Source organism: Acanthopagrus latus, chromosome 6, assembly GCF_904848185.1.
Source record: "Acanthopagrus latus isolate v.2019 chromosome 6, fAcaLat1.1, whole genome shotgun sequence".
Lineage (NCBI taxonomy): Eukaryota > Metazoa > Chordata > Actinopteri > Spariformes > Sparidae > Acanthopagrus > Acanthopagrus latus.
Genome location: NC_051044.1, coordinates 18900719 through 18927302, shown reverse-complemented (window position 1 = coordinate 18927302; position 26584 = coordinate 18900719). Strand labels below are relative to the sequence as shown.

General features: G+C 44.2%; 3 protein-coding genes across 7 annotated transcripts in view; 2 read left to right on the top strand and 1 right to left on the bottom strand.

Moving 5' to 3' along the window:
* Positions 1 to 314: 314 nt before the first annotated feature.
* LOC119020524 (leucine-rich repeat neuronal protein 1-like) lies at positions 315 to 13248 on the top strand. The gene is made up of 2 exons (XM_037099883.1): positions 315 to 767; positions 9201 to 13248. The coding sequence occupies exon 2, from the start codon at positions 9400 to 9402 to the stop codon at positions 11545 to 11547; it is 2148 nt and encodes a 715-aa protein (XP_036955778.1). The 5' UTR covers positions 315 to 767; positions 9201 to 9399; the 3' UTR covers positions 11548 to 13248.
* Positions 12800 to 20682, bottom strand: sumf1 (sulfatase modifying factor 1). Its single transcript, XM_037099885.1, has 9 exons — positions 20306 to 20682; positions 18307 to 18480; positions 18083 to 18157; positions 16821 to 16903; positions 16551 to 16673; positions 16321 to 16435; positions 14923 to 15036; positions 14779 to 14838; positions 12800 to 13434 (listed from the first exon to the last, which is right to left on the bottom strand). The coding sequence occupies exons 1-9, from the start codon at positions 20567 to 20569 to the stop codon at positions 13333 to 13335; spliced, it is 1110 nt and encodes a 369-aa protein (XP_036955780.1). The 5' UTR covers positions 20570 to 20682; the 3' UTR covers positions 12800 to 13332.
* Positions 20683 to 20811: 129 nt separating this feature from the next.
* Positions 20812 to 26584, top strand: part of LOC119020522 (inositol 1,4,5-trisphosphate receptor type 1) — a 78131-nt gene continuing 72358 nt past the window's right edge. For all 5 annotated transcript variants that reach the window (XM_037099881.1, XM_037099880.1, XM_037099879.1 and 2 more), the window contains exons 1-3: positions 20812 to 21273; positions 22185 to 22285; positions 25464 to 25534. In XM_037099881.1, the coding sequence (XP_036955776.1) occupies positions 22194 to 22285; positions 25464 to 25534 (163 nt within the window). In that variant the 5' untranslated portion in view covers positions 20812 to 21273; positions 22185 to 22193. The remainder of the gene's footprint in view (positions 21274 to 22184; positions 22286 to 25463; positions 25535 to 26584) is intronic.

Sequence of the window (26584 nt, the reverse complement as noted above, 5' to 3'; positions counted from 1 at the left end):
GTGCGTGTGTGTGCCTGAGAGTGTGAGAGAGAAAGAGGGGTGGAGGGGGTCATAAGATCCACTTTAAAGTCCATTTCATATCATAATTATTCTGAATTATTAATCACAAAGTCATTCATTTTACATCATCTCTGGGTCCATGGCACCCACGAGTCTTCATGTACGCTCTCCTCTCCAACAAAGCTCGCAAAGCCTCTATTCCTCCACCGACGAACAAACTTCAGTCGACAATGAAACTCATTTTAAGAGAGCTCAACAAACAATGAGGAGCCATATCTCCCCCCCCCCCCCGCACGCACACACAGCTGCACCACCATCACACTCCTCACTCCTCCAGCTCGTGGCAGGCAGGGTGGGACTTTTGTTCCCGTGGTGCTGATGACAGAACAGATGGTGAGGAGGGTTGCCTTGTTTTCTTTTTTTGTTTTGTTTTTTTTTTTTTTTCCGGGCACCGCTGTCGGTGTCAGACGCGTTTCAGTCCAGCTGACCTGCGCCAGGCAGCCGCTCGTCACCGGGAGCTGAGCGCTGCAGCGTCTGTTTCACTTCTCAACTATCACCGCCGCGTCTCCAAGCACAGGAGATCCGAGCTGATGCCAGAGAGCTCCTCTTTTTTTTCCCCCTTTCTCCACAGATTTGAAATAAGGCTGTTTATTTTCTGTTCGCTCTGCATCATCATCATCATCATCATCATCATCACCGTCCCGGAGCTGCGTATGCTGCATGGGTCAGATACAGTAGCCTGCAGCAGAGGATACAGCGCTTCATAGGTGAGAGCAGCGTGTTTATTCTGTGCATGTGCTCAAATCTTGATACATCCCAGATCATTTCCTTATTTCATATCTGGGTAGAAAAATGGTGTTTTCGTTGGGTCAAGAGTGATAAACTCGTAAAGATGAAGTCATCATTTGCTTTTTAAAAAAATAAATAAAAATAAAACAAAAAAGATATGCACAGATCAACAAAGATGAAATGAAACAATAACGCGTTTCTCTCCGTGGCGTGGGTCCTCGTGCTGCGCGTGTGAACACAGAGAGATTTGAGTGTTTTTTGTTTGTTTGTTTGTTTGTTTGTAGCGCCAACAAAGAAAGATCTCTCTCTCTCTTTTTTTTTTTTGACAGAAAATAGACCTTCAAAGTTGTCATGTTTATTGATGTTTATGTGTGATGTGTGCGCTGGGTCAGTCTCGTCGATAAAATGCATTATAGGAATATTAGATTTGCAAGGGCACTGTGCTCTGCAGTCAGTCTGTGCAGAGTGTATCATTATTATCAGCCTTTTTTTCCCCAAGTCCAAACAATAGACAGCCATAAACTGGTCAGGGATCAGAAGAGGGGGAGCAAACCTAGAAGCAAAACATCAAAACCGAATGCTGGAATTCTTGTGTTAAGTTGCAATACTCACTTCTGTTTGTACTCCGGCCCCCCAAAAAAGACACATGTTTATGCACACCACCAGTCTCATCAGTAAAGCTGCAGTCAGGCCAGCAGCCCTGACATTTCATTGCACCGTGATACCGGGTTCAACTAACAGTGGAGTGGAACATTCACACAAAATGCAGCATCACTCGCCAGTGCGGAGTCCAGCTGAAACAGCTGAGTACAGGCTCATGTGCTCCACAGAACCCATTTGCATGGGGTCAGGAGAATCGGCAGATGTCAGAAGGGGAGATGCAGAGGAGGGAGAAAGGAAGGAAGACGAGCCGGTGTTTCTGCTCAGAAGTTGGAGAAAGCAGGCAGGGTTAGTCTGCATTGTTTGGGTCACCTTTGTCAAGTGAGCTCTGTTGTTTCAGCTGCTGCATTACAGCAACACCTGTTACTGAGACCACTGAAGAGCCCACTGACATCAGTGTGGTGTACGGTTATCACATAGGGTTGATCTGGGCGGGGGGGCAATGTGCATTTGTTTTGGGAGTCAAAGCAATTGATACATATGTCACCAAATGAGGGTTGAAAAGGCTGTGGCACCTTCCCCCAATCCTCACAATGCACAGTGACGTACGTCCTCAGCTGGTCATGAGGAGTGTGAGAACCTGCCGAAACAAAGACACGTCTCGGTGCGTCTGTGTGTGTTTGGGTACGAGCCATTGTGAGCCACAGGGCCAAAACTCTGCAACATGTGCTGGTGCCGGGGTTCCCACAGCAGCAGAGACAAGGGTGCACCAGCTTGACCTTCTCCCTTTGTGAGTGTGATCTGAAGGGGAGCGTAGAGACACTACGGGCCAATGAGAAGGTTCGGTCATGTGATGTTGTGACTGAGTCAGCTGTTTTTTCATCCTTTGTTTTATCAGCAATAGACTGAAACTGTATTTCGGGTTTCACACACAGCTTTTGTTCCAGACAGACAAGGTGGAAGAGACTTCAGTTCAGTTAAAGGGACACCATGTGGTTTTTGAGAGGACATTCAAACTTAGAATGTTATTATCTGCTATGTTAATGAGGTTATTACACAAAGTCAGAAATACGTATTCTTTCCATAACTGAATAAACGAGCTGTTCTTGGAGGAAAATTAAAGTCCCCAGAACACTGTTTGAAGCTAGAAAGGTGACAGGGTCCGCCACATGTAAACAAAGTAAAACAGTATGAAATTGTGCTTTCCTTCAAGAAATAATAATAACAATAATGATAATAATAATAAAAGCAACAGTCCGTGAAGATCTTTCTCTACTGAACAAAAATGTGAATTAATCCTGCAGACGCAAATCCACCATGTGGTTTCGGGGAGGACATTTGAATCAGAAGAGAAAGATCTTCACTGACTCATTTTTTTATGCCTAAGCTAACTAAATATACAAATTCTCTTTGTTTTTACAACGGAATAAACTAAATAAAAAAGCTGACCTTGAAGGACGACGCATTTTCATATTGCTTTACTTTGTTTATATGTGGCGGACCCTGCCAACTTTCTAGATTCAACAGTGTTCTGGACCCTATTTTCCTCAGAGAGCAGCTTGTTTATTCAGTTAAAACCATATTTCTGAATTTGTATTATCACCTCATTAATATTGTAAATATAATTATTCTCAATTTGATCTTCTTCTCCAAAACTGCATAGTGCGCCTTCAAATTAAAAATCGTTTTCAACTGCACAAGTTAATCTTCCTTGACCTCTGCCTTTCTTTCGAATAAGGATTCCCCTGACGTTAGAGACGGTGGCTTTGTCAGAATGATTGATCGATGCTCCAATGACAACAAACTGGCTTTTCACCAACACCGCAACTGTAAGGAGCAATGAAGTGAAGGGGGAGGGCAAAAGGGGAAGAGATGGGGGGGAAAAAATGAGAAGCAGAGGAGAAAAATTGTGTCAAGATCCATCTCAGGTCCTCGGGGAAATAAAGCTGCCATATGGATTTGCAGTAAATAGAAAATACAGGCAATTTGCCATGCTGCGGCTTATAAACCTTAATGGTGTCTGAAGAAATATTTTTAAAAGTATGCAGCAATCTTTCTTTTATTTCAATGTGTTTTGGGGGATTTTTCTCGTCGTACCCTCGGCCCTGTTGCATTTTCAGTTCAGCAGTTCCCTCCTGTGGCCTTCTAATTGAAGCAGAGCTCTCCGTCCTCTCCCTCTTTACTTCCTCTCTCTTCCCTCTTTGGCTGAGTGGACATGCATCCTTTCTCCTCTTCGGCTCTACACCTCTACCATCAGCAGCTGCACCAAAGCCCTGTGTGATGTGAAGTGAGACGCTTGCATACTAATGGAGCAGGAACAGGATGTGTCTCAGGCAGGCCAGCGCCGCGAAGACATGTAGAAAACATCAGGCACCACATGATAGCTCTGGACTGAGACTGACTGAAAAACTGGCTGTTTTTTTAGTGTTAAAATGCGGAGATGCATTATACGGCGGTGTATGCTGACATGGGGAAAGAGCCAGACATTCGAGCATAAGTGCATGATATGATTGTGCTTACTGGTCAGCTGCATCATGCGTATACGCTCCGTTGCTTCACCGTACTGTGTAATGCTGCAGTCACCTTCTTGTACCAGCAGCGGCTCTCGCTGGCATTTTCCTTAAGCCGCCTGATGGCACTAATAGCTGTCTTCTCATGTCTTCTCATTTGGTTATGAAACAGACATGCCGGTGGCATAGCCGTTGCTATGGTGACGGCATGTCTGTGAGCCTGTTGTGCGGCTGCTGATTCAGAAACACTGCTTACATTTTGCACCCAGTGAAAAGGGCCCCAGGAATAGAGGGGGCAAAGCATGAAAAATGATGCAGTATGCTATCAAGTGAGGTCCCCCCCCCCAGCTGCACCAGTGGCACATGAGGTGTAGTATTAGCAGCACTGCCTCCAGATTCTTCAAAGGTGTAAAAAGGAGCACAATTACATTTCTTCAGATCAACCAAAGAGGAATTTTTTTTTGAAACAATTCAAAACAAGAAGTGTTCTTTTTTTTTTCCATCTTCATCTGGTGAAAACAGAAACGGATTTATAGAGAATCCGTCCCTGCGTCTGACTGCAGGTCTGTGTTTCTTCAGCCACTCTGATTATCTTCATTGCTCCCTGTGTTGTCCAGAGATCCTGTCCTATAAATGCATTTATGAGGCCCTAGCACGGAGCAGACAAAGCTCATTATGTCCCACAATCACATCTCGCTGTCTCGCTTGGAACCTCGGGGCCAGTGATCGTGGCTTCAAGGTTTTACGTGAACCCGCTGGAAGCTACAGTGGTTGTATATTTGTTGATGTGTGTGTGTGTCTTATATGTGTAATCATGTGTGCTTATATTAAAACCTCATAAGGATTGGGTGTGCAGACAGAGTAAATCCCTCCTGCTGGAGGCTTCAATTCAGACAGTCAGCTGGATAATGCCAAGCTGTTGAGGGATTTTTCTGCCTCCTCACAGCGCTCTGCGTATGCATGCATGTCACAGTGTGTGAGTCGAGCGGGAAAACAGGATGTGTATTTTGTGACAGTGCGGAGATGGTGCAGTGTAGATACATATGTACACATGCATTTTTAATTACGTCCCCGACAGTGTAATTGCTTTCTGCTGCCTCAGCCGAGAGATTAGCAACGTTTTTTCAGGATACAGGAGCTGGTCCAGACCCGCTTTGACAGTGAGAGAATTAATCTGAGACCTAATCTCTGTCACATTCCAGAGAACAAGAGTTCACAAAAGGTGTCGTCCCACCAAAGTGATTCTGTACAGCGTGGTGCTATAACACACCTCTCTCCATCTCCCTCTTCGATATGACCCTGTAGGATTTCACTTCTCCTCCGTCTTAGTTCTTGTCATGTTTCGAGACGAGACTCATGGCCAGGACTTTGAGGCAGAATAAAATACACAGTGTGCTCTGTCTGCTCAGAATACACACGTTTTCCATCCTGCAAAAGAATTCACAGACCAAAATAGCCTCTTAGCATTTGTAGTTTGTAAGAGCTGTTTAATATCACACAGATTGTATTCTGATTGTATCCACCAGTAGGAATGATGACACACACGTCTGTGTATTCTGATAGCAGAAGTGAAGTGAAGGGCAATTGTGAATGAGTTGGCCAATGCTTTTTTTGTGTGTTTTATTTAGATGTATTCATGATATATGCTTTGTGTACTGTAAAGGTCAGAGCACATGGATATGTTGTACGTCATCTACAGGAAAACTATTTGCTGCTGATGACGAGGTGTAGGCTATGGAGAATTTTATCCACAAACTCAAAATCCTCAGTCAGAGTGGCAGAGCAGCTGGCCGTACGCCAGCTTGAATCCCTGGATTAGGAGTTGACAGGAATGCTTGGATCCCCGACACACCAAACTGACATCAGAGAACTAGTGGCAACGAAATTCGAGTGTTGTGTCGCCTCATGTCACCTGTGTCTCGGCCAAGAACTAAAAGGCTGCATTTAAACCGCCAATTACAACTGACATACCTTCTGCGTTTGTTTAGCAGGATTTGTGATGCTCATTCTACAGACGCTTCAAAAAAAAAAAAAGCCTTTTCGGGCCACGTGTGTCATGTGACGTTGTGATTAAACTGTTTAGCCACTACGAAAACTGGCTTCAAAGCCCAGCGCTCTCCCTGGAGGCTCGAGCTGAGTCGATGAAATCAGTGATATTACAGTGACGGGCTCATTTGCTCAACAAGCAATGCTTTACCGTAAAACGTGTCATTTATGATTATTGTTAGATAAGGATAGGGACAGAGCCTTCTGCTGGTACTCAAGCTTTAAATTAGTCCATTACCAACATTTTCGAATAGCTTGCGGCACAGTATGTCTGGTAGTCGTGGGGGACAGTGTAGCAGTGTGGCCACCATTTAAGCTTGATGCGACCGCAGGACAAGAGGAAGGAACTTTCAAAACTGAGGAGAGGTTACACAAGTGTAACATCTGCGTGATGTTTCTTTGCACAGGCACAGAGATACAGATACTACAGAACAGCTTAGATCGCTTAATACGTAAATTATAGTGAGGATGCCTTTATTGTAACTGCACAGTGTACAATGAAATTTCAGTGGGCAGAGGTGACAAATACAAGCTTTTAGGCACAATGCTGAACTCTGCTTAACCGTCAGTAGAGCTGTTGCGGTGGCCAGTGGCTGTACTGGGTAGCTTGTAAGTATGAATCTGTGTAGTGTACTGCAGTGATCATGAAGCAGGTCATCAGTGAAAAAGAGCATATGTGCTCAGCAGAGCTTCCGTGGGTCAACAAGGTCAACGCGCACACACAGTGAGGGAGAGGTGGGAGCGGATGCAGACCCCCACAGTGCTGCCAGGCTGCCAGGAACCTGGTGCCAGGTGTCTGAGTTTTATGGCCTCAGCATGAAAGCGCCGATTACTCCGCCTGTCTCTTCCGATTTGATACCTGAGCAGCGCGCAACGCATGGAGGAAGCGAGGGGACGGACAAATGTATTACCAAGTAAATCTCTTTACACCGAGGCACAGTGCATTGTCCGGCAAGTATTAAAAGACACTTGAATGGATTATTTGAGAAACCGAGCGATGGATTATGAAAGTCAGGAGGAGGTGCCACATGTTGGGTTATTCGCGTTCAGGATCCACGAATAGAGCCAAGAGAAGGTGCCACACTTCAGTCACGCTGAGGGGAACCAGCTAGGTCAGTCTGAGTGCGGCCGGGTCACTGCAGATACCAGCCATCTGATGCCAGACGCCATGTGCGCTCTCACACACAGAGATGCAAACACGGATAAGCTGTGATGCTTAAACGCTAATTCTGATTTCTCTCCCTTTTGTGAATTTGAGGAAAGAGCTGCGGTGCCTCTCTTCTGGCACGTCTCCCCGTGTTGCTCCTCTGCATATCAGAGTGCTCCGGTTCTGTATTTGTTGGGCCGCTTCTTACGCTATTGTACATGCAAATGTGGAGGGAAAACTGCGAGAGGGTGTCAACACATCGCAGGGCGCCAGCAGACAGCACATGAAAGGGGAGAGAAAACAATCTGTAGCTGTTTTATGTTAATATTGGAGGGACTTGTCAGTTTTGATGTGAAACAAAATACAGCCAGCTATCTCTGTCTGTTACACACACACACACACACACACACACACACCCACTAGATAGATGCTCACCCTCAGTTTATTTATGAGTGTGAATTTCTGAGTGTGAGTCAGATCAGTAGCTGACACTGTGGCGTTTAGTTTGAGCAAAGGGAGAGAAAAGAGTCTCTCTTTGCCTTCTCTCTCGCTCATGCAAACAGCTAGAGAGGCCGACGATTCCTTTTTCGCTCCCTCATCACACACAATCACTCACATCGCTAACGCAGGAATGTGTGAACACAGAAAAACTTAGCCAACGGTGCTTCGAAAGTCTCATTTGAAAGAAATCACATCACAGTCTGACATAGGCGGGCACATTTTAGGATTTGTTGGGGGCTCAGCCTGTCAGCCCACCTGGACGACTCTGGCTCTTGTGAAATTAAAAAAGCTAAATTAACTTCTCATGAGCTTCCCACGGGCCTGTACGAAGGAGTGAGTGATTAACAGTGAAGAGCACACGCTCCATGTTTATTAAGTAAGTTGTGTAATGGGCTCACAGCCAGAGTTGCCGGCTGTGCCCACCACACACACTAGTGCAAGAGGATCACTGATGCCAAGCTGGTATGCTGATAATCTACCCGGCACAGAGACAAAGAAGTGTTAGTAATCTCTGAGGAGGCAGATATGCAACACATCAGGGAGCCAGAGTTAATATAGTGGGTGCTGACAAATAAAAAGCATCAGGGAAGCAGAGTTCATATAGCGAGTGCTGACAAATACATAATGTGCTAAATTGGAGATCTGTTCTCTTTTGGGCTTCAGGTTCCATTCATGTAACGGTCCTGTACTCTCTTAACCTGTAAAGAAAAGTAACAATGATTTTCACTAATGTAACAGTTTAAGAAACAAAGCTCATGCCCCACCACTCTTTGTAAAAAAAATCTAAATCAATCATTAGTCTGACATAGCTTCCGTCCATTCCTTTCCAACAGCTGTTTTCACCTCAGAGCAAGCAACCTGCTCGCTGAAACTGGTGACTTACTCAAACACTAACCTGTTTGCTAATGGCACGATGTTAACAAGCTAGCAAATGTTGCCCTTTCTTTTTAGTCATTTTGAAGGGGCAACATCGCTGCATCCTGATGTAGTCAGGTGCCTCCCAAGACAATTGTGATTAGTTGAAGGACATGCAAACAAGCCATCTCACAGAATGAGATTCGAAGATAGGGACTAATCAATCCGTTGACAAGCAACTAATAGGAAGGGATCCATGTTTAGTTAATTTATGGAGCATCAGTGGTCTCTTGTTTGTCTATTTTCCCGACATGAATTACATTTATTCAGCTTATTTTCACTGCATATCTTTCCTCTGGTCATCCCAAGTAGTTATTTGGCATGCGTGGTCTCACTCAGTTTCATCTCAAGATCCAGAAGTAACTTTTTCTCCAACTTACTCTTATCTCTCAAACTGTGTCTGGCTGTGTGGGTGCTCATTAAAAGGTATGAATGTCTACAAGATGCCAGGGCAACGAGACAAATTTGACAAATTCATTCTGCTCTGTTAGACATGTCAACTCAGTGCCCTAAATATCTGTGGGGTGGCACAGTGGAAAACTGCCACTTGCCTCATTTGTAACCCTCTGCAAGCAAACAAAACATGACTTATATTCTCTTTTCAGCTGTTGTCGGTTTGACTTCCTTACTGTGTTACTGGGTTTGCAGATAATCAAAGGTCCTAACGTTTTACTTCCTTTCTGTTTGTTTAGGTCAAGTTTGAAGTGGACGACCTTCGGCCCCGGCTTCTGCAAAAAACTTTCTCCTGGATAAGAAATTGCCACTCTGGAAATAGCCTACTGCATCTAGCCAGCAGCGAAGCAGACTAATGCTCATGAGCCTTCCCTCCAAACCTTCCTCCAGAACGCTGACTCTCGTCTGAGCTTTGTGCGAGCAGAGAGAGCAGACATCATGGCGCCCAGCTCGCAGCTTTGGCCTCCTCTGCTCTGGCTGTGCGCGGGATTGCTTCTTTCCTCTCCGTCGCCCATACGGGGCAAAGAATGTCCACGTTTGTGTGTCTGCGAGATCCGCCCTTGGTTCACCCCTCAGTCGACGTACAAGGAAGCTACCACGGTGGACTGCAATGACTTGAGGCTCACGCACATCCCCATTAACCTGTCCACGGACACTCAGGTGTTACTGCTCCAAAGTAATGCCATCTCTCACACCAGCGGAGAGCTGGACGTGCTGTTCAACTTGACAGAGTTGGATCTATCCCAGAACAACTTCAGCACTGTGGAAGCTGTGGGCCTCTCAAGCATGAACCATTTGACCACCCTGCATCTCGAGGAGAACCAGATCACCCAGCTGCCAGACCACTGCCTGGGAAACCTCTCCAATCTCCAGGAGCTTTACATCAACCACAACCAGATAAACTCCATCTCCCCTCGGGCATTTGCAGGCCTACACAGCCTGCTGCGACTTCATCTCAACTCCAACAAGCTCCATGTCATCGATAGCCGTTGGTTTGAAGAAACACCCAACCTCGAGATTCTAATGATCGGGGAGAACCCAGTTATCGGCCTCCTGGACATGAACTTTAAGCCTCTAGGAAGACTGAGGAGTTTGGTTCTGGCTGGCATGGACCTTACTGATGTTCCAGCAAATGCATTTGTAGGTTTGGACAACCTTGAAAGCATTTCTTTCTACGACAACAAACTGGTCAGAATTCCTCAACTATCCCTTCAAAAAGTTCCCAACCTGAAATTCTTAGATTTAAACAAAAATCCAGTTCATAAAATCCAGGAAGGAGATTTCCGGAACATGTTACACCTGAAGGAGCTGGGTATCAACAACATGATGGAGTTAGTGTCAATTGACCGCTTCGCTCTGGACAACCTACCAGAGCTGACAAAGCTGGAGGCGACCAACAACCCTAAACTGTCTTATGTGCACAGGTTGGCCTTTAGGGACATGCCCTCCTTGGAGAGCCTGATGCTTAACAATAATGCCCTCACTGCCCTTTACCAGCACACGGTGGAGATGCTGCCTAATCTGCGTGAGATCAGTCTGCATAGCAACCCATTGCGTTGTGACTGTGTCATTCAGTGGATGAGTTCCAACAGGACCACAGTGCGCTTCATGGAGCCGCTTGCCATGCTGTGCACCTCCCCGTCGGAGCTCAAAGGCCAGCGAGTTCGAGGGCTAAGGATTCTGGAGTCTTCAGAGCAATGCCTCCCGCTCATATCCCACAACACCTTCCCCAGTCACCTGAACCTCGAGCTGGGCACGAGTGTCAGCCTCGACTGCAGGGCCACGGCTGAACCCGAGCCTGAGATCTACTGGGTGACTCCTCTTGGGACAAAAATCACGATAGACACTGTTTCAGAGAGGTACCACTTGAGCACTGAGGGAACACTGCGGCTATTTCATGTTCAGGTGGAGGATTCTGGCCATTACACCTGCGTGGCCCAGAACACAGAAGGAGCTGACACACAGGTCGCCACTGTCCGTGTAAATGGCACCCTGCTAGACAGCGCGCAGGTGATGAAGATCTACGTCAAGCAGACTGAATCGCACTCGATCCTGGTTTCCTGGAAGGTCAATTCTAACGTCATGTCCTCCAACCTGAAGTGGGCCTCGGCCACCATGAAGATTGACAATCCGCACATCACCTACACAGCTCGTGTCCCCGTAGACGTTCACGAGTACAACCTCACACACCTTCAACCTGCCACTGAGTATGAGGTATGCCTTACAGTCTCCAATGTCCACTTGCAGACACACAAGTCTTGCGTGAACGTGACAACACGTAGCGCTACCTTTGCCCTTGACCTGTCTGACCAGCACCCGAGTGCAGCGGTGCTGGCCGTCATGGCGGCCATGCTGGCCTTCCTCAGCCTCGCCACTGTGGGTGTCTACATGGCCCGCAGATGGAAGAGGAAAAACTACCACCACTCCCTGAAGAAATACATGCTGAAGACTTCCTCCATCCCCCTGAACGAGCTTTACCCTCCGCTCATCAACCTGTGGGAGACCGATGGTGAGAAGGACAAAGATGGCAGCACAGAGGGAAAACCCTCCCCTGTCGACACCACACGTAGTTATTACATGTGGTGAGGATTTAGTAAGGAGGCCTGGCTGCCTCTCCAGCAGCACAAAAAGACACACTTTTGCCATTTTGGTGCAAAAGTCAATTAAAGTTGCAAATGTTTTTTTTTGTATTCTCAGCTTTGCTAATAAGAGGCAGAGTGATCAAGGACAGGATTTTTATTAGTATAGCGTATCGCCTTTGTTTGACTCTTTCTCTTAATTGTTTTGGACTCTCCAAGATGGCAGCTGTATTTAGCCTCCAGGTTTTCTTAGTTGCTACGCTCTTGTTTCTGTGGTGCATTTTTGACTCACTTTCCCGTTGGGTTAATAATACAGCAGCAGGGGCCAATGGTCTTCTTGCGTTATTAGTGAAAATCAGTGTTTTTTCCTCTGTTTTGTAAAACAGGTAATCTGTTGTGCACTGATAGATAATGGAGTTTGTCTGAACTTCAGTTAAAAGCTGACAGCGGGTTTAGACTCGTTAACCTGTCGACTGAATGTTAGCAATTGTGCAGTAATGTTGTATCAACTATACCTTTGAACTTTCTGATTTAAACTGCGACAGAATAGGATTTTAGTTTGCTGATAAATGTGATGTTAATGCTAGAAAAACAAATGTTTGTTAAAGCATTTTGAGTTGTTTTTTATTAAGGCGCACTAGAAACCTTCACAACCCTTTCCCTGTTTACTCACTTATTTTGCTAGACTTTTTTGCTAATTGCTTAGTTTATTATTTCCACATGCAATATGTATACTGATGAAGTTAAAATAATAAATTTTTGGTTCTTTTGCAGACATCTGGTCTTTTTTTTCCCCCCATTCCCCCTCCACTTATATAGTTATCATACCCTTTCAGTTCTAACAGGCACACGGACTCCCTGTGATACATGCTGTGGGTGTCATGTGGATTCTTAATCGCAGGTCTTGGAAGAACTTAAGCCCATCTCAGTCCAAAACCGAGTGAATCAGCTTTCGAGCATCACAGTGCTCACTGCCCTGAACCATCCTTACAGACAGAGCTTATACTGTGTCAGCTTAACTTCTCTGCATGGGTATTTACAGACTTCTGATAGACAGACTTTCAGATAGACACACAGTGACGAATATTTAAGCAGGTGCTGCCCTCTACTGGATGAAACAAATAAATATGGTAAAGAGAGGTAAATAATTATAAAACACACAAATAGCAAAGTAGGTTCCTCAGGTTTAGCATTAATAAAAAAAAACAAAAACCTGAAATCTCCTCTTCAAATTCAGAGTAGCATTTTGAGTCATGTTATTAAAATTTTCTTAGTTTTTTTATTAAGGCAAATTGAAAAACTGAAAGAGACAGAAAACAAAGAAGATTGTTTAGGATCCAATTTCTCACAGATCTATCATTGTATTTAAAAATTATATTACAGTACATTACAATAATCTCACAGTGTATCTGTCTCAGCCAGCTGTTTGACAACCTGTGTTCAGTTTACAAGACCACACTGATCTTTGTCAAATCATCGTGACTGATGAAAGTTTCATCAAACCAGCAGAAACAATGACTTGACTTATAGTACTCTCCACAATTGACTTCTCTATTAGTTTCTCATGAAAAAAGGTTGACAAAAATATCATACAAAAATTGACATTTCTGAGATATCTGCAGGAATATAACACATTCTCAACTCCAAACTGATTGAGGTCTTCTTTGTCTTCGGATGTACACTGGTTAACAAGATGGCAGATAAAAAAGCCTCCATCAAATTCCCTTTATCAGTTAACCAACACTGGAGCAACTGGAAGAAGGAACTCTGTGTTTAAGACAAGCAGGTCGGATCACCGTCGCTCCTGAGAGGCGCAGCGAAAACCCAGATTAGAGGCTGAGCTGTCTGGAGTGTTCTGGCTTCTGGCTGCACATCGATATCTGTAACAATAAGACTGGAGGAGGGGGGAAACAAGAGAGGGACATTTACTGTCATAAACACCACAATTTTCTCAGCACTGGTTTGTTACGATATATATTAAAACTGGAACCAGCTCCTCATGGTTGTATACCTCCATGCACCAGTTAAGATGCTCCTTCTGAGCTATGGCACTGAATAATTGCCAGAACATTTTTGCTGAAGTATTATGACATTACAGTGAAGTTGACCTTTTGGATAAAATGTCGTCAATTTATCATTTTATCCTATTAGACACTTGTGTCAAATGTCATCACAACAAGCATATGAATTCTTGAGCCACAGTGACCACCAAAACTAACCAGTTCACCTGTTTGTCTAAGTTAATATTTGTGCCAAATCTGAAGAAATTCCTCAATTCCTATCACGTTCACAAGAATCAGAGTGACGGACTGACGGACCTGAAAACATGTTGTGCACAAAGACAAACTTGCACAGAGTTCTCTTTATTTCGCACTTCTCATTGCCTAAGAGAAAAAGTTCTTTTTTTGTCCATCTATGTCCTCTCACCACTCACATGGTTTATTCATATGAAACAAACAGACCTCTGTTCCAAGGGCTTATTTTGCATGCAATTAGTCACATTCCCATGGCAACCAATGCTGGTGGCAAGCAAACTGGAATGGTCACCAGTGGGCGGCTCGAATGGTGTTGCAGATAAAGTTAATGCACCATATGGTACGAGTTCTCTCGTCAACTACAGGGAGGTTTTTTCAACGATCTTAGATCCAGAATGAGCAGAGCGTCCAGGCGGCTGCATGTACTAGCAAAGAAATCTGTCTCGTTGTCATTTCTTGCAGCCTCAGTTTTTAACATTGTACCTTTTACCTTGTTATTACCATGGATTCTTCCTTTACTGCTCTTTATTTGATGAATTTAGTTGAGTTTGCTTTGATAATATCTTTACCTCAGCACCACTGTAAATGAGCATTGTCCCTCAAAGTGTTTTCTGAATTAAAAAAAAAATTCAAACCACTTAAGTCTCACATAGCAGGAAAAAAGGAGCGACTAGAAGAGAGGCTGAATTTTGCCTTTGTAGAGCAGAAAGCTCCTCTGCATCCTTGAAATGCAGAAGTCAGCGACTTTAATACTCACTATAAAACAGGTCTGCTGAACTATTGTGTTTTAACTGATGCACTCACACTGCAAAAGAGCCAACTGCACACAGAATGTGAGGTATTAAACAGTGCAACAATGTCAGCTTCACATTCAGACTGGTGCTTGTAATTTTATGTCTGACAATCAACATGCTGAAATTGATTTGATTGAATCTATAAAATTATTATTTGCATAAACGTGTTGGGGTGGTTGTCGCCTTTACCTTGTGGCACATGTACGACCCTCCCTTCTTCACCTTGTCTGTCCCTGATGGAGGGCCTGTCTAGAGAGAGAGAAAAACAATCAGATATCAGAGCTAAAGGTAAACCTGGAGAAACGCAAAAGCTGAGTGGCCGCGTGTTCTTACTGGGTTCTGTTGTTTTTCTGTGGTGTGATGCACCGTCCACCAGTCTGAGGTCCATTCCCATGCGTTCCCAACCATGTCATACAGACCGAATCCATTGGCAGGGAAGGACATCACCTGCAGGGTACAGGGAGAGCAACGCCACATCACAGGGTAAGCTCATCCGCAGACTTTATCTACTCGCTCCAGATGCCGAAGGAAAAGTCAGGTGACGTTTAGTGGTCCACAAAATACGTTTCTGGAGCTTCACAGCAAAACTGTGTTGCAGCTTTCTCCTCAACAACTGAAGTAAAATGGGTCTTGTTTTGAAATATAAATAAACACATTACTTACACCCTCAGAGCGGTCGGGTTCTCTGAGCTTCTGGATACTTGGTTTTTGCCAGGCAAGCTGTATGGAGCCATTTTATTCATTTATTTTTTCAGTTTTTTTTCTACATTTTTAAAGAGTTTTTTCAGTTGTTTTCCTGTGAATGTTTTGTGGACTACGACACTTCACTTGACTTCACAACATCAGAATGGGGGTGAGTAGATGATCACTGACGTTTCCTTTTTTGGTGAAGGGTCAGCGTTGTATCATAAACTCCTACAAAGACTTGCTTCTTCTCAAAGCATGGAAGATGAAAACACCTATGACTTTATACTGTATGTGTATATTTGTATTTCTGCCAGAATGAGCATGTGACTCTAAGGGGGCTTTCCAGGAAGCGACTCACAAATACACATCACTTAGTGTTCAACCTGGATTAACAGGTACTTCCGCCAGTTTATCTTCATTGTTTTTGTTCCTATTGCTCAACATGCCAAACTGATTAAATGACATTTGTTACTATAATCAGTGAAGTGTAGACACCCCTATTTTTTCATTCTAATTCATTGTTTCATTTGGCATTTTTAATCAAATATTTGCTGGTTCCAGCTTCTTAAATGTGAGGATTTCGCTGCTTTTCTTTTCTAGTTAATGAAGAGTCTTTGGGTGTTGGATGGAAGAAGCTATTTGAAGGCAGTTTTGCAGTGTATATAACTAATTGATTGATCAAATAATCAGGAGAATAATCAGCAGATTATTCGAAACTGAAAATAATCATTAGTTCCAGCCCTACTCGTATCGTTGAATGATTTGTGAACATACAATCATGACTGATAATTTTAAATAAAGGCTTTATTATTTAAAACTGCTGCTGCAGAGAAGGAGACTGGAGTAATATTATCTGATGGTTATTCAGAAAGCAGCTGGTGTGACTTTATTAACTTGTGAAATGAGCTCTAATCTCCAGCACCTTTAATTTCCTGTACACTTAAAGGCAGTGGCTGAAATGTAAACCTGTTTCCAGCTATGTGAAATTGGCTCATGAGCCCGACACACCCACAGCATCTCTCCATCTTCCCTTCTATGACTTACCGGAGACGTTTTGATGTATCCGTCCTCTCCAGAGTTACTGTTGGGGAAATCTCCCTGCCAGAGGTTGGCGTAGTGTTGTCCTTTTGGGTTCAACTTGTTTCCCCAGGGGTAAAGCCTACATTCAGGGGCAGCATGTCAGTAAATAAACATGGGACATGCTGTATGTAGGCCAAACACATGCCCGGGCATCTTAGTATGTTATGAAGTCACATAATGAGTAAGTGCCATACCTGTCTTTAAGGCCGCCCCTACAGGCGTACTCCCATTCTGCCTCTGTAGGAAGTCTTTTGTTAAACCAGGAGCAGTATGCGACGGCATCCGCCCAGGACACATGAAGAACAGGATGGTCCAGTCTATGAAACAACTGGTTTGTATCAATGACTGAGCTTGTATTTGGCTTATTAGTTTGCTTTTGACATTAGATATTACTGTAAATAAAAACAGAAGTAAAAGAGAAGTAATATGTTATTAATCAGTATTTAAAAGGAAGTGTTCTCTACCTGTCAGTGATGTTGGAGTCAGGACCATCAGGCTGCCTCCAGTTGGCCCCTTTGACCGGGAGCCACCAGGGGGCAGCAGCAACCTGACAACAAAGTGAGGTTAATAGTGGTCACTGACTGATATCAGGCTGTATGGTTCTTTGTAGTCTTTAATGTACAGAGCTGTAACACTGCGGATGGTTTCCAGTATTCCAGTCCTGAGATGAAGCAGTAAATTCTCTGTTGTCTGGTTTTCGTCTATGAGGGGCCTGCTGTGTTCAGGCCTCTTGCAACCACTCTGAGAACATTCTCAGGGCTGTTAAATAACAGCAGTATACATCTTCATGTCTATCTAAAGCCACAACTACATGTGACCTGAGGCTGGTACTTTTAAGGTCTTCCCTGAGAAAGGCTTTGTGCACATACGCAGTGGTACTCTAAATAAGGTTAAATACATTAGTTTGGAGTTTTCTCTCACAATAAATATTAAAACATCGTCGTTCTTCTTCATTTGTTTATTTTTGAACACTGCCTAACATACCTTATGTGCCATTTTTCTACATCCTCCCTGAAAAACACCAACAACTGAATATTTTCTGATCGAAGAACATTTTGCAGTTTGCAGGAAATAAATGCAATGATCAATCTATTTATGTCATAATATGTCAACTATTAAATTAATTGCCAGCTATTAGGATAATCAAATAATCCACTTGAGTAATTGAGTAAAAAAAAAAAACAAAGTCAAAATTCTCTGATTCCAGCTTCTTTAATGTGAATATTTTCATTTACTTAACTCCACTGTGACATTAAACTGAATACATTTGGGTTGTGGACAAAACAAGACATCTCGGGTGGTCGTCTTGAGCATTGGGAAACACCGATTGACATTTTAGTGACCAAACAACAGATCGATTAATTGAGAAAAAAATAGATAGATTAATTGACAATGAAAATGATCATTAATTACAGCCCTAGCTGGAACCATGATGAAAATGTATACTTATTTTATTAAATAAACACCATATCAAACTAAGCACTCTCTATTACACTCACTGTTTCATTACTCTGATAAAATGTAGCCTCTTTTTGTCCTGGTATGGTTGAAGCAGTTCCTCTACCATACCAATTCTTACAACGGGTGTGAAGTATTTATTCTTCATGTAATTGAAACATGTAATGTAACTGCCCCTGGTATTTTCAAATTATCTTCACTTGTATAATAATCAGTGCCAGGAGCTTTAGCTGTACAGGTAAGTCCCCTGTCGACTAATAATACTTACGGCTTGGGTGATTTCGTTTTTGACACTCTCGCTCAAAAGTCCCTCGAACACAAATGAGTCTCCGAATTTCTCTGCCTAAAAACATGAGGATGAAAAACATTATGAGCAAAGGAGATGCCTATTAACCTAACAAACATATAAAGCTTATATGGCCAGCTTGTGGATTCAGTTGTTTTATTGAATCTAAATAAAATACGACCTATGGTTCAGTCTTGATGCAATACCTCAGTGACGTATCCTGAGGCACGGACGAAGCTCTGGAACTGTTGATTTGTGACTTCCTGGACGTCCATGTAGAAGGAGTCCACGTACACCGGCCTCTGAGGGCCCTCGCCATCTGCGGGGATGCCCGGGTCATCTGTTCCCATCAGGAACTCTCCTCCAGAAATCAGCACCATCTGTATGCAGGAAATAAACATTTTTTTTCCTCTTTTTTTTTTTTTTTTTTTTTACCAGCAGATAAGCAATCATATGATTCTCTGAAGTTTTAAGAGGGTTGCAGAACTAATGAGATTAAGAGTCTTTAAAAAGCCTGGAAACTTAATCTATTATGAGTGCAAAGATTAGATTACCAGATCGCGAGGAAGCACAAAAACTGCAGAGGCACAGTCGGAGGCATACAATACAGAAATAAATAAAAGGTACAACGTGTATAGAAGGAGGACATATTTACATATTGGAGCAATGTTGATTATCAGCTCTTCTACACACAGCTGAAATTGTTTTTGGCGGGGTCTGTCATCTACTTAAACACGCCTGAGGTTGTCCAGGAAGCGGGGGAACTCCCAAGATCCTGAGGCTGTCAGACTGTTTCACTAAGATCATTAGCTGACCCTGACTCTGACCTTAAATATCTCTAACCAGAACTAAAAATAACTACCACAGAACCAGATCAAGTACTCTATAAATAACAGCGAACAAGGAAATAGAGCTACGACACACGTAAACCATCATCAACCACAAACATGCAGTCATTCTCTGAAACAGCTTGTTGGAGAGTGGTTGAGAAGAACGGCTGTTAAATATTGCTTATTAATCTACTGATTACTTTCTTTATTAATGGATTATTTGTTTGATCAATAAAATGGTTAAGATAATGTAAATCAGTGTTCCCAACTCCAACATGACATCCTCAGATATCTTGTTTCGTCCACAACAGATAATCAGTTTACTGTCATGGAGGATAGAGTCCGATGGGTACATTGGTTGGCCGATATTTTCATCTGATATTCATTTATATATCGATATATGTCGGTATCAGCATACATGTTATCCTACATGCTTGCATAAAAACTTTTGTTTTACAGATTGTAATGCAGAATAAGATGCTGAGTGCAATTTATGATTATTAAGAGAAGGGTATAGTTTCAGGGCACTGCAGTCCTTTTAGACAATAAAGTTTACTGTTTACTGTGAAATATCCCGCCTCCATCACATATCTCTGTCACAGGTATCAAATAACTACAAGTTTGGGATCATTGCGGTTTCAGTGTCTTTGTTTAAAGGGGTAATATGTAACATTTTGTGATGAAAACGTTCAGAGGGAAACTAAAATTATCAACAGAATGTGAACTCTTGGGTGGGGCCATTCAGGGAAGTTACAATATGTATATTTAATGGGTCTCATAACCAGGTAAACGCAGAAGCCAGGAAACTATTTTAGCTTACACGCTAGGCCAGCACTTCTGACTGGTTTGAATGGTCACCAGTCTTTGCATGTGGCGTCCAGTTCTTTTATATAAATGTCTGGTCTCAGCTACAAAGCTTCTGTGGTGGCAGTATAAACACCAACACTCCCCTAGTCATCGCTAGCTGCACGGCTAACTGAGCTAAACAACTAGCAGTTGGTGGCTTCATAGGTGATATGCTGGCCCCCATTTGTTGTGATCATGGATTTGACGTGGGCATTTATTACATATTGCGCCTTTAAGAGCACTTCAGAGGGGTTAGTGGATACTGCGTCACCCTGACGTCAGACTGAATTTATAATGTCAACTTTTCAGGAAGTCAGATCATCTTTTTGTTTGTTGTGTTATTGTGTTAAGTGTTATTCAAAATGCATGTTTAGTTTATCTCCTCGGGTCTTTTTATAGGAACTTCTGTACTTCATCTTTTATAGGAGAATAATAACACAGTTGATAACGTCTCAGGATTCATCCATTTACAGAAGTCCCAGTTTCATGTCTTCTCTCCTCAACTGTCTGATGAAAGCTGACATGTTACCTGACTTTGCACTTCCTCCTCATCCCCCTGAGCTTCAGACAGCCTCTCATTCGCCCTTCTCGAGTACTTGTCAGCAGGCTCTGCAGGAGCCGTCCTGTCCTCCGCGGGCTCCAAGGCAACGGCTCTCTTCAGGCTGTCGCACCCGCAGCCCGGTGCTCCCTGCGGGGCAGCGGCTTCCGGCTGAGCCCCGCATGAACCCTGACTGCACAACACTCTGCTCACACACCCAAAGACAAAGACACATACGGCAAAACTTCGAACCATTCTCGCAGGACCGCGGCTCAAACAGACCTGCTCATGCTGTTGTTGCTGCTGCTCTCACTTCCGCATTGTCACGTGGTCAGTCAGCTGCGTTGCGGAGTAATAAAGTGTAACTCCTTCCTGCCCGAATACCAGGACAACTTGTAGTTTTTATTTTTATAGCAATATAATTAAATTGCAAGTTATAATCAAGGCTTCTCCTTTGACTGCCAAAAAAGACACCTTTTTTGTAAACACTGATAAAAAAAAAAAAATAGAAAAAAAAACACACAATCATGCTGCTTAAACTAACTAAATAAATATGTACAGTTAGAAATGTGCTCGCATTGTAAATAATCAAGGCTCCAAGTTAGGAGCAGTTTCCCAGAAGTGATGGGACCGCATGGACATCATTTCCCAGCTTTCAACGCTGCTGGCCGCTGGTGGAGAAGAAGAAGTGGCAGTGAGCCAGCTAGTGTGCTGCCTGCCTCAGTGAACACAGCCCCGGAGCACTGACACACACACACACACACACACACACAGGCGCGGAAAGGTGATAGAGCTGTCAAAAAAAAAAAAAAAAAATCAAACCCTGGATTATTACAGCGGCTGACGGCTGGACCTCAGCCCGGACCCCGCTGGAGAGAAGGAGAGCCACAGTCATGTTGTCTTAGCCGGTCGGGAGAAAGCTGAGCACCCGAGCTTTTTTTTTCACCGCACTAACCGAGGTAAAGTTGAGCGCACAACTTGTACACTTCATCCTCTCTTTTCTGTCTCTGTCGGCGGAGGGGGATTTCTTTTTTGTTCTTTTTTTCTTTTTACTTCTCCTTAAAAGGCTAACGAAATGCTCGCAGCTTGCGATCCTGAGCGCTCGAGAGCAGAGGAAGACAAGCGAGAAGACAGCGAAGTGTGACTCCGGTAATCATTTGGGGAAGGCTGTGTGAACTGTGATTGCGGATGCCGATTAACGTGGCGACGAGACGCGTTTTTGCTCAAGTTTCGTGTTCAGCGGTCAGATGAACGGGGCCTTGTGGGGAAGCCGACAGCTGATCGTTGCACCGTTTGGAGCCAGTGTTTTCACCCGGCAGTCAGTCACAGTCACTGTTACAGCTTTGTTTTACTTATATATTTATTTATTTTTTGTTGCGATTTGTCGAGGCAGAGGTAAGAGGTAAGAGGCAGAGCTTCAGCCTCAGCAGCGATGACCTGTTGCAGGTGCAGAAAAAAAACCCTTTTCCTGTCAGGCTGCTGCACCTCCTAATCATTAACTGTCCTGCCCCAAGCCACAAACACAAACAGCTTACAGTAACAGAGAATTTCCCTGAAGCCTCTATGCAAATCTCTGCAGCCAGACTGAGTATCAGTGTACTGAGGTGTGCCTCTCAGGGAACCCTCTCCTCTATAATACTGCACTGTCACCTGACTGGAGAGCATCTGTGGCTCCAGTGGATTTGTTGTGTGTTGACATGATCACGATCAGGTCTGCAAAATGGAAACTGGATGTCAGGGAACAGTCAGCTGTGGGAGTCGATCAGTGATATTTGAGCCGACTAGATGAACATTTTATCAGGGCACATTTCAGCATGGAATAACGTGAGCATTGATGTGACTTTTTTATGTCATTTTCTTTCTGCCGCAGGTGTCAAAAATGTCGGATAAGATGTCCAGCTTCCTCCACATCGGGGACATCTGCTCCCTGTACGCAGAGGGATCCACCAACGGCTTCATCAGCACCCTGGGGTACGTCCATCTCGCTGGCTGAACACTGTGCATGTGTGGGCCCGGCTTCACACTCCACTCTGTTCTACTGGCTGAGCGGCACTTGGAAGGAAGGAAGTTGCACAAAAAAAGCAGTGACTGTTAACCGTTTTTAGAAAGTTCAGTTTGGCAGAAAAAAAACCTCCTGACTTCTTGGATAGAGTGTCTCCAGTCTGATTCTGTGTTTGTCACAGACATCACCTCCCACTATCACCGACAGAATTGGTTTAAATAGAGATAAATGGAGAGAGTTTTGCTGTTTGTACCACAGAACAAAGCGGTGGAAACAGTGGGAGGCCTTTTTGAAGTGGTGCTTTGGCCCTGACTGACCCCATGGCCACTGATAGTGCTGGGAAAAAAGGAAATCTAGGGGCGGCGAATGCTCAGTTAATGATAAAATGTGTGTGTGTGTGTTTGTGAGAGTGTGGCAGGAGTGGGAGTGGAGGGCACCGTTAGAGGAGAAAATAACAATGAGGAGGTGCATAATACTCAAAGCTAATGGTGAAACCAGGTTTACAAGCCACTCATTCACCCACACAGTCGCAGCAATACTGTGTTGTTTTTCTACTTTCTACAAGAATATATTTACATGCTTTATTGTTAAATAACACCACATCCGTTTATCTTATACTGTCCGATGTTGCAGCACTGTACACTCCCTCCGTTTGAAACGCTCTGCTTTAGTTCCTGTCTCTTTAAGGACCCCGCCCCCCACCTTCCCGAATACCAAATCTGCTGTCATTGGTCAGTGGACACATGTCTGAGCCAGCAGCGCTACACACACACACAGCTCACATACAGCCAAAGTGCAGAGCTATGCCAAATTCTGCAAATGTGTGACACGGCGATGGGGTGCGATGTCACAAAGTCACAGAGTCAAAGGCGGGACTACTGACCAGGTGTTTCAGGACCTTTGTTTTCTATGGGAGCAGACTTTTACCATTTTCTACTTTCAAGATCTTTTACGTGCAGAAGAACCTGTAAAACTCTGAAGTGAAGGAAGAAACTGAAAAATCATAACAGGTTCCTTATAAGACATCGCTGACAGTGTGGGGATTCACGCTTGTTGCGCTTTAACCTTTCCTCATCTGTTCTGAGGAGTTCTGCATCAATGCTTTTCCTGCAGAAACCACAGTATGATCAAAGGAAGGTGCAGCATATTGTGTCTCGCATCCGTAATGCTATCGGTATCAGCGGAGGACCTCCCCTCCCTGCTCATGAAAAATGGAATGACCTACAGCAAAGACTGAGTCACTGCAGAGACATCGTGGCCTTTCTCGAGTTCCAGCGCTTCCTACATACATACACACACACACACACACACACGCACACGTACAAGCGCGCATATTTTACGAAACTGTCATGACAGATCTGGCAGCGAGCCATCCTCTCCACGCACAACCACCAACTCAGCAGGCTGCTCCAGATCATCTGCCCTCAGAGGAAGAAGAAACCATCCTGAGAAGAGAGAGAACTTCTCCAGCGGAGCAGCATTCCCAGCTCTCGTTTGGTAACTGGAGTGACGGGATTAGAGGTCAAAAATGTAAAAAATGCTGCTGGGTACAGTCCAGCCTAGTCCGTCCCAATTTATTCAGAGGTGTAACGATTAAACTCCTGTTGACGACTGAGCGCTCTGACAATGTGTGCATCGTTTGCACACGCAGATGGCCGCTCACACTTGCTGTACAATCTCTTCTCAATGCTCCGGAGATATTTTCTCGCTTTCTATCCAAGTCTGCTGCCTTGTTCCTTGAGGTGCTCTGGCTGCAGAGGTAGACAGGTCTGTTTGGACAACTGTAGACATTCCCCCGGAGAAAAGGCCTGAAATGGATGTGGGATTTGGCCTGCGTCCCGACAAGTGTTATTCTGAACTAGTAGAAAGCTAAATTCGTCACCAGAAATTCCAGCGTGCCCGCAGGTCATCGAATCCACAGTTATTTCATGATTGTGTGGCGTGGGGGAAACACCAGCACTGTTTTATACATGCGTTTTTGTTTTTTTTTTTGTTGGAAATGCTTTGTTCTGTGTTCGACACACACCCAAACCATTTTACTCACCAACCCACAGGGATTATACAGACGTGGTGACATACAGTAGCTCAGATACCAGAGTGAAATATCAATCCCAGTACCGGTTGAAAACCACCTACTGGTGCCAATTAACTGGCCAGTCCATCAACCTTTTGGTGGATTAATTGGTTGATTTAACGTTCAAAACATCAGTGATATATAAGATAAGGCACATATTTTCAACATTTACTGCTTCCAGCTTTTTGAATGTTAAGATTACTGCTCTCTTGAAAAATCCTTTTTTAAAATATGATTATGAATGTTTTCTGAACCATATTTTGCTGTACTGTCTAATATTTTCTACTTTAAATTGTCATGTCATTTTCTTCCACTTATTCCGTGAGGGTCATGGGGGATGTTACCACATTTTTATCCCCATTTTTCAAGGGGTTGCGGGGTTTCTGAAGCCAGTCCCAGTGTCTCTATGGGCAAAGGCAGGGTACACCCTAGATGAGTCGCCAGCTCATTGCAGGGCCCTTACTGCTGGCAGAGGCCGCCATACAAGGTGCCAACTGCACATCAGGAGCAATTTTGGGGTCCAGTATCTTGCTCAAGGATACTTTGATATGTAGCTCAGTTCCTCAGTTCGAACCAGCAACCTTCCTAACTTAAATTGTTAATCAGTAATCAATTAACGAATGGCACTTCAGACCGCTTAGCAGACTGCACCTCTGCAAAAATAGAACATGTACAAAGTTCTCATCTTTTATTCCTATCAGAGTTCATGTACACGTTGGACAACACATTTACCCCATTATCTGGATCCGCACCAAAAGTTAACTGGGCCTATTCTAGGCAGAGACCCGTCCTCCTCCAAGTTTTTGTGGAAAACATATCCCTTTTGTCTGCAGTGAACAATTGTTCTTATTACTGATTATCGGGGATGATTGGTCAACTAATCGTTATAGCTCAAGAATAAATACACATATTATAATCTGCATCTCAATTTATTTCAGCCTGGCAACTGATGATGCCATCGGTGATTTGTCTCTAGTTATAAGACAACATTTATACAGTGTACCTGAGAAATTATGGTGAATAAAACACTTAAAGATGTGATTAACAGTGTTTTTTCCTGTCTCTGTCCACAGCCTGGTGGATGACCGCTGTGTTGTCCAGCCTGACGCGGGGGACCTCAACAACCCTCCGAAGAAGTTCAGAGGTAAGAGAGCGTCCTCCTGACTCGTGCTCCTGAGGCCTGACTTCATCCCGCCAACTGCTGTCTGTTTATACTGCGGGCCCTGCGAGAGAGACGCTGCTGGATGTGTTATGCCGTGTTACTTTGGTGACAGCCGCAACATCTCTGCCCGCTGGACTTCAAACGGGGCTGCCTTTCACACTGTTAATGTTGCGTGTGTGTGTTTCGTGGCTGTGGGTGCCTCCTCGCACACCTCGTCTGCGGAGGTAGAGGCAGCTGGAGAGGATCAGCTCTGGCGCTGATTTTGTTGGAAAACAACACGCTTGAAAAAGCTGTTTTTCAAACAGAAGGCCTTGAGATGCCTCTTTGGGTGAACCCAGTTATTTTTAGCTTCAATACAGGAAGTAGAACTCATGACCCTCGGTTCTCAGGCTCGAGGTTTATGCCTCTGGGGAGTATCCAGGCCCGACGTTGTGCAGGGAAAAGAAATGTATCAGAGCCTTGTGTAGTATTTCCTACAGGTTTCTTGTACAACCTATACACACAACAGTAACACAACAGTTCTTCACCGCTGAGTAAATCTTTGATTGAGAACATTGTTGCACCGCTGGTAGGTAAAGGCTGCCCAGTAAATTAGGAAGGCATCCGTACCAAAATCTGTCTTTTTAAGGAGCGTTTTTTTAATGGCTGTCGGTCTGTCAAAGCTGTTGGTCTTTGCAGTGTTGAGCAACTCGATTTGAGGGAGTGAGCATTCCACATACGCCTGCTCACACTTGGCTTTTAGGATGTTATCTGCTGTCTCAAGAGCATAAATTAGATCGGACTGTATTTGGAAAGTAGAAAGCTTTGATGTGAGCAGTGTGGCCAGACGGCTCATCTCCTCACCGGGTCTCTGGTGTCCCAGGACAGGTTATCTCCCCCAAGAGACAATCGCTGTCACCGCGATAAACACCGACTGCAGACTGAAGGATCCACCAAGCCGGCAGCAACATGAAAGGCGAGGCTCTCGCGCTCCATCTTTGCAGCCCTGTGTGTGTGTGTGTGTGTGTGTGTGTGTGTGTGTGTGTGTGTGTG

Excerpts from the sequence above, each read along its gene's own strand:
- sumf1 (XM_037099885.1), bottom strand. The coding sequence starts at position 20,569 with ATGGTTCGAAGTTTTGCCGTATGTGTCTTTGTCTTTGGGTGTGTGAGC. Across the intron at positions 16,674-16,820 it reads GACTCCAACATCACTGACAG|ACTGGACCATCCTGTTCTTC; the intron begins GTAGAGAACACT and ends GTTGTTTCATAG. Across the intron at positions 16,436-16,550 it reads AGGGGCGGCCTTAAAGACAG|GCTTTACCCCTGGGGAAACA; the intron begins GTATGGCACTTA and ends CCCTGAATGTAG.
- LOC119020524 (XM_037099883.1), top strand. The coding sequence starts at position 9,400 with ATGGCGCCCAGCTCGCAGCTTTGGCCTCCTCTGCTCTGGCTGTGCGCG.